Raw genomic sequence first — 7,606 nt, 5'->3', positions numbered from 1 at the left:
GTGTGTGTGTGTGTGTGTGTGTGTGTGTGTGTGTGTGTGTGTGTGTGTGTGTGTGTGTGTGTGTGTGTGTGTGGGAGAGGCGGGGGCGTGAGGCGCGGAGGCGCTCACTTCAGGAGTAGATGAAGTGACCATAGCCCAGCCTTCATTACCCCTATCAGCCCTGCCACACCATCGCCCTACTACACGTCCCCATACCTCTGACTAATGCTCCCACTAACCCTGCCCCATCCTCATCCTGCCTCTGCCCCCATGCACCCCCTACCCAGGGGCTGAAAATAGTGGTTTTTGCCTGTAGGTCCGGGGCTTTTCAGCAATATTTTTGTAAGGTCCGATGAAAGATTTGGAAGGTCCGAATATGTCAACAAAATGTATCTTATATTTCGTCATCACATAATAAATACATTTTAAACAATATCTTTATGTAAACTATGTATAGTGGAGTACTATAAATTATTGATAGGCTCGACGGACTTTCTGCTTGGATATTGCGAAGGTCCGAGCATTATATCGGCAGGTTCAGGACCTCGGACTTGCCCTATTTTCCGCCCCTGCTACCCTTAACACACACTCCTCCTACCCCTGACCCACCCTTCTCCTACCCCTGCTGTACACACCCCCTACCCCTGCTCCACCCTCCTCCTACTCCTGCCCCTATCCCACCTTCCCCCTACCCCTGCCTCACATTCCTCCTACCCCTGCTCCACTCTCCCCCCCCTACCCCTGCCCCACTCTCCCCCTACCCCCCCATACCCCTGCCCCACTCTCCCCTCTACCCCTGTGCCACCTCCCTCCTTCCCTACCCCACTTTCCTCTTCCCCTCACTCACCCTTGTCGACGTGCACCTCTAGAATCTTTCGCTCGCGCATGACCTTCTTGCCCTGGCAGTTCTTGCAGCGGTCGCGCGCATTGATGCGCTCGCCCTGGCCCTGGCACTCGTGGCACACCGACTGTATCTGCTGCACCATGCCGGGCGCCAGCTGCTGGATGCGCACCTGCACGCCAGTGCCCTTGCAGTTTCCGCACTTCTCGACAGCACCCTTCTTGCCACCGCGACCTGCGAGAGAGAAGGGAGCTAGTGTTCGACAGGCACGTCGTGCGCCTACCCACATGCACGCACGCACGCATGCACGCATGCACGCACGCACGCACACATTCACGTACTCGCACACACGCAAGCACGCACTCACACACGCATACCCACCGACATTCACGCACTCACACGCTACGCACACGCACACACATTCACGTACACACAAATGTACCCACATACACACGCGAATGCACGCACACACACTTACAACATGCAATGCACTCACACGCACGCATGAACACACACACGCACGCACGCATACGCACACACACAAACACACTCACACGCACACACACAGAAATTCATCACACACCTTCACACTTATCACAGATGATGTTCTTCTGCAGTGCGAGCCTGCGCACGCTCCCGTTGTAGAGGTCAGTGAGGGTCACCGACAGCTGGTGCACGACATCCTTACCACGTCGCTCGCGCCGATGGCCGCCACCGCCGCCGCCGAAAAACATGTCGAAAATGTCCATCGGCGAACTGCAATGATAGGAAACCGGCCATAGATAAGCCTCTACGACGAAACCCACCATAATTCAGCTCATAAGCCACATTTTCTGGTGAAGTCCAGCATGGTAACACCTCTGCTTACACCATTTCTTTAATTCACCATATCACAGGGGGTTTACTAAATATTAACGAAACACTAACATTTCTGCCAGGAAAGTATTCGATTATTAATCATGTTTACAGCAGACAATCGAACAAAGCCTGAACATTTACAGGGGTTTATGTTACTTACCATTAACATTTCTGCCAGGAAAGTATTCGATTATTAATCATGTTTACAGAAGACAATTTACATTCTACCCACCCTGTACTAGTACTACTGTTTCTTTCAAATGTCATAAAAATACTCATTACAAAGTACAAACATGAAGTGAAACCACTACTCATTGGTGTACCACCACTAGTACTCAAACTGGCTAAGATATTCATTGGTTTTAGAAGCACTCATGGAAATTTTATTCAATTTCATTTTCATGATCCACTGAAATTCGAATAAAATACAATATTTATTCTAAGACTGCGAATAAGTGTCAATAGATGACGTTCCTGCAATCTAAAAGAAAACATTTTTTTATAGGTTGGTCGAGCTGTGCCATACAAGCTTCATTTTACAAGCATTTAGCTGTATGTCATCTCAACTTACCTGAAGTGAAAACCACCCCCACCACCTGTTCCGCCCTCCTTGATTGCTTGCTCACCACCCTGGTCATACATGTCCCTTTTTTTTTGATCTGACAATACTTCATATGCTTGCGATATCGACTTGAACTGCAAAATTCAGTGGGTAACAATGATGATTATCTATGATCAACAAGGCTACCACGAAGAATATGCCCTATAGCTGTTGAGATACAAGTACTACGGCTAGTTGACATTGTTTTGACAGAAATGTCTCTTGTAAGACTGATATTAATTAATCGACTTTAAATGACGGAAACTGTTTTTTTAAATGGTACTTCAGTGGGCAGAAATGAAATAACACTGCACAACTGAATGCTGAATTCAGTTATATTAAAACAAATGCATCAATTTTAAATGAGAGGTTGGACGACATAGATGTCATTGTAACTATACACAATAAGACAAACGCATCATCACGTGATAAGTCTCAATCAGCCACTACCCACACTTTGAACAGTAGAATTAGTTGAAATGGGGAGTACAATTTATTACTTTATATGCTAAAATCACACTGTTGCACAATCTCCCATTGCTGGTGAACCAAACACTACTACACTCACTCAGGGATGGGATGCCCAGACAATAGTCTCTACCAAAACACACATTGTAAGCTTTAGCAATCAAGTATTCATTGATTTTCCATCAGTATTAAACAGATAAAATTTATATGCAGCATAAATAATTCACAGAAATAATATGAATATATAGTAACAACATGATAAAACGAAGGCTGCTGCGATGGTATCCTTCAAAACACTTCCTACCTTCTCGCCAGAATTTGGATTTTTGTCCGGGTGAAACTTGAGCGCTAGTTTTCTGTAGGCTTTCTTAAGTTCATCTGCGGTTGCGTTGGGCTTCACACCCAATATTTCATAGTAAGCGGTTTCCTTCACCATCTTGTCTTCTGCTTGTGTTCAAGTTCGCTGTAAATGTGTACATACAATGTATGTGAATAATCAATTACCATATTACAAATACGCCATATTTTTCGCATACAGATATTTGCGCGAATTCAGACTTTACGGACAATTTCGTGAGTGGTTAATTTCGCGAGTGGTTAATTTCGCAATCGGTGAAGTATGAATAATTCGGTATTATTCGGTACAAATTATTTGGGTGTTGTTATTTTCGCGGTCGGGGCCGCGTTCGCGAAAATTAAACCACCACGAAATATACAGCGTATACAGTAATCAATTACTGTACACAATCAAACTTGTGGAAAAATAATCAATTGGCACACGAAGATTACACTGCTAAAGCATTTGCTTTAGGAATCACTTACGTCAGCTTTAACATCTACTAACTATGCCTTGGACCATCCACACATGATTACAGTCACCAGTTAGTAATAATATATAACTTTAAACATAAATTGAGTGAATATAAAGTAATACACATGAGGCAATTAACATTTTTGTTCGGGCAAGTGACATTTTTATTGGGGCAAGTCATTTTTGTCAGCAGTTTCCCGCAGGGCAAGTGGTGGAAAAAAAATTGTTCCCTGGCTTAAAGCCGCACTATGCGCATCCAAACGCTAATTTCTCCAGTACTAGACTAGCAAATACTTCGTGTCATGCATAATCACACTACCTTATGACAAAATAAACTCTAGTTCCTCCCATTTCATTGCGCGTTGTCTTATAAAAGGCATTTAAAAATACCTCCAATGTTGTTCAAATTCTCCGATGTTGTTGACACTTTCGCGTTGCTCTGCCAAGCAACCGTGGAGCGGTGCTGCGGTACAGCGGTACAGATGTAGCAAAGATAAAAACATGTGACGTCACCTAACCGATTCTTGGCGAAATTGTTTGGCAAACAATTTAGCGTTGGCGCCAGATTACAAGATTTCGCACCTCTTTCTTGTGGGTTTTAAGCAAACGCGCACTGAAATGGGAAGAACTAGAGTTTATTTTGCCATAAGGTAGTGTGATTATGCACGACATAAAGTATTTGCTAGTCTAATACTGGAGAAATTAGCGTTTGGATGCGCATAGTGCGGCTTTAAATAAAATAGTAGGGCAAAATGTATTAACAGTAACTTAATATTTCCACACAATAACTTAATAGCTATGCATAGATTGAAAAGAGCTTTCTGCCTCCATACCGATGAATGTGATTATAGGTGATGTAATGTCACCGTGATGTAATGTGATGTAATGTGGCTAGAAACCATGGCCGAAACTTCTCTTCAATTTAGGCATATATGTAATCACATATTAGTAGTCTTCAAAGTCCGAGACTATATTAAGAATGGATAGAGACAAAGTTGACCAAATCGACAGACCGACGCTACGGATTGCTGAATTGAAGAAAAAGCAAGAAGAAGGAATGTAAAGTTATTGAATGAAGATAGTAAATTAACACATTTTTACTCTACCTTTTACTGTGTATAACTTCTTTATGAAAAACAGTGCAGGTGGAATGTGGCCGTTTCCTTGTTAATTAGGTAGGATGTGTGCATGAACATTGATGTTACTAGTCTATTGTATTGAGTATTGTTAGAGTAAAACACTACTCACTAGGCCTACTCACGACACTACTGTCACTAGTCACTAACAGTGACACTAACACTAACACTAACAGTAACACTACAGTGACACCTTAATCCAGTAGAAACGACGCATGATATTCGTTCACGTAAAAAGCGACTACGTTTATTTCTTTGCTACACAACAATTATATATACATACATATATATATATATATATATATATATATATATATATATATATATATATTATATATATATATATATATTAGTAGATGGTGCAACACCATGTTAATCATGACATCGTCACCAAGCGTCTACTATCCAAAACTGCAAAAAGACACGAGCAAGACAATGCAGTTAGAACTAAATAACTCACTTACCTGAAAGTTATTACATCCACGATCAATTCTCTGCGTAGATTAAAAATAAGAGATATATATGTGTTTATCAACCTTTCCAACTTACACGCTACGTTTTAAAATTTTCTGAACTGGCTATATTCTAAATGTGAATGAGTAATGTTCTAGAATAGTTCTTCTACTTGATCCGGATGGTGAGCTAGGCGCAGGTGCGAGTATCAGCGCCCTCTATCGTGCAGAACACATAACACAAAATAAAAAATTTATAAATTTTATTTACATAAATTCGTAATTTACAAATTACACCCACTGTACTCGAGATGCGACACTTCTCATATATATAATTTCTATATTACAATCTCTAAACTCTAAATGTGAAATTCATATTCGCGCTTACTGAATTTTTCAAAAGAATGAACGGGTTTTTCTAGGCCTATTTACTCAATGTGTCAGAGAGAATGGTGGTGCGTGCGCAACCATACCCCCGACATGCAACAATATGCATTTAATATGGTTAGGGGGTATCTCAGCATCGATTTCTGTAATACATTCTTATCAGTAAAGTGAGTAAACCTGTGCTTATAATTAGGAGAGCGCCCTAGCCTGTAGGGTGCAAAACTCCTACTTCATCCCCGCCGCCCTTCCCCTTGTCTCCCATGTCGCACGCTCAGCATCCTTCTTCTTCCACTGTCCCTCACCTGTCTTCACTGCCACCCTCACTCAGTCTCCCACCCCTCTCTCCCTCAGCAAGCTATATTACGTACTTTTATTTAGGCAGTACTGCACGTCTGAAACGGTGCTCGCGCATGCGCAATATCTCCCGAGAAGAAGAGTATTTTGCCAAAATTATGAATTTAAAATGAAGAGGGGTTATCCCAGCATAGATTTCTATAACAATATCTCATCAGTAGACCTCACTTATGAAATATGAAGCAGACCTTGCATGTAAGGTCCCGACTGCATATACTAATCATGCAGTACATAATCTGGCTACGTTACTGTTTTAGCGCAAGCGCAATATCTCATCAGAAGAGTTATATTTTGTGATGAAAATGCATTTAATATGGTCAGGGGGTATCTCATCTTCGATTTCTGTAATAAATTCTTATCAGTAGACCCGTGTTTATAATTAAGAGAGCGCCCTAGCCTGTAGGGGGCAAAAATCCTACTTCATCCCCACCCGCCCTTCCCCTTGCCTCCCTTGTCGCACGCTCAGCATCCTTCTTCGTCCACTGCCCCTCAACTGTCTTCACTGCCACCCTCACTCAGTCTCCCACCCCTCTCTCCCTCAACAAGCTATATTACGTACTTTTATTTAGGCAGTACTGCACGTCTGAAACGGTGCTCGCGCATGCGCAATATCTCCCGAGAATAATAATATTTTGCCAAAATTATAAATTTAGAATGAAGAGGGGTTATCCCAGCATAGATTTCTATGACAATATTCCATCAGTAGACCTCACTTGTGAAATAGGAAGCAGACTTTGCATGTAAGGTCCCGGCTGCATATACCAGTCAGTACATAATCTGGCTACGTTACTGTTTTAGCGCATGCGTAATATCTCACCAGAGGTGTTATATTTTGTGATGAATATGCATTTCATATGGTTAGGGTCTATTCCAGCATAGATTTTTGTAATAAATTGTTATCAGTAGACCTGTGTTTATAAATTATAATTAGGAGAGCGCCTTAGCCTGTAGGGTTCGAAACTCCTACGTCATCGCCTCCCGTTCTTCCCCTTGCCGCCCTGGTCCTTCAAAATGGATTTGCGCGCCGGATCAGACGAGTTATATTTTGTGATGAAAATGCATTTACTATGGTCAGGGGGTATCTCATCTTCGATTTCTGTAATAAATTCTCATCAGTAGACCCGTGTTTATAATTAAGAGAGCGCCCTAGCCTGTAGGGGGCAAAACTCCTACTTCATCCCCGCCCGCCCTTCCCGTTGTCTCCCTTGTCGCACGCTCAGCATCCTTCTTCTTCCACTGCCCCTCAACTGTCTTCACTGCCACCCTCACTCAGTCTCCCACCCCTCTCTCCCTCAACAAGCTATATTACGTACTTTTATTTAGGCAGTACTGCACGTCTGAAACGGTGCTCGCGCATGCGCAATATCTCCCGAGAATAATAATATTTTGCCAAAATTATAAATTTAGAATGAAGAAGGGTTATCCCAGCATAGATTTCTATGACAATATTCTATCAGTAGACCTCACTTGTGAAATAGGAAGCAGACTTTGCATGTAAGGTCCCGGCTGCATATACCAGTCAGTACATAATCTGGCCACGTTACTGTTTTAGCGTATGCGCAATATCTCGCCAGACGAGTTATATTTTGTGATGAAAATAAATTTACTATGGTCAGGGGGTATCTCATCTTCGATTTTGTAATAAATTCTTATCAGTAGACCCGTGTTTATAATTAGGAAAGCGCCCTAGCCTGTAGGTGGCAAAACTCCTACTTCATC

General features: G+C 42.3%; 2 protein-coding genes across 2 annotated transcripts in view; one reads left to right on the top strand and one right to left on the bottom strand.

The window, feature by feature from the left end:
• The window catches only part of LOC106807173 (ras-related protein Rab-11B), a 29,742-nt gene extending 28,056 nt beyond the window's left edge, over window positions 1-1,686 (top strand). Inside the window, exon 9 of the mRNA XM_014809443.1 lies at window positions 1,677-1,686. The gene's annotated coding sequence lies outside the window, so the exon portion shown is untranslated. The remainder of the gene's footprint in view (window positions 1-1,676) is intronic.
• LOC106807172 (dnaJ homolog subfamily A member 1-like) overlaps window positions 1-5,336 on the bottom strand; it is a 7,339-nt gene extending 2,003 nt beyond the window's left edge. Inside the window, exons 1-5 of the mRNA XM_014809442.1 lie at window positions 5,159-5,336; window positions 3,052-3,210; window positions 2,250-2,374; window positions 1,404-1,576; window positions 827-1,054 (exon numbers count right to left, since the gene is read on the bottom strand). Of these exons, the coding sequence (XP_014664928.1) occupies window positions 827-1,054; window positions 1,404-1,576; window positions 2,250-2,374; window positions 3,052-3,183 (658 nt within the window). The 5' untranslated portion in view covers window positions 3,184-3,210; window positions 5,159-5,336. The remainder of the gene's footprint in view (window positions 1-826; window positions 1,055-1,403; window positions 1,577-2,249; window positions 2,375-3,051; window positions 3,211-5,158) is intronic.
• Between the last annotated feature and the right edge of the window lie 2,270 nt (window positions 5,337-7,606).

Source organism: Priapulus caudatus, unplaced genomic scaffold (genome assembly GCF_000485595.1).
Source record: "Priapulus caudatus unplaced genomic scaffold, Priapulus_caudatus-5.0.1 Scaffold198, whole genome shotgun sequence".
Taxonomy (NCBI): Eukaryota; Metazoa; Priapulida; class Priapulimorpha; order Priapulimorphida; family Priapulidae; genus Priapulus; species Priapulus caudatus.
This window is presented reverse-complemented; position numbering and strand designations above follow the sequence as displayed.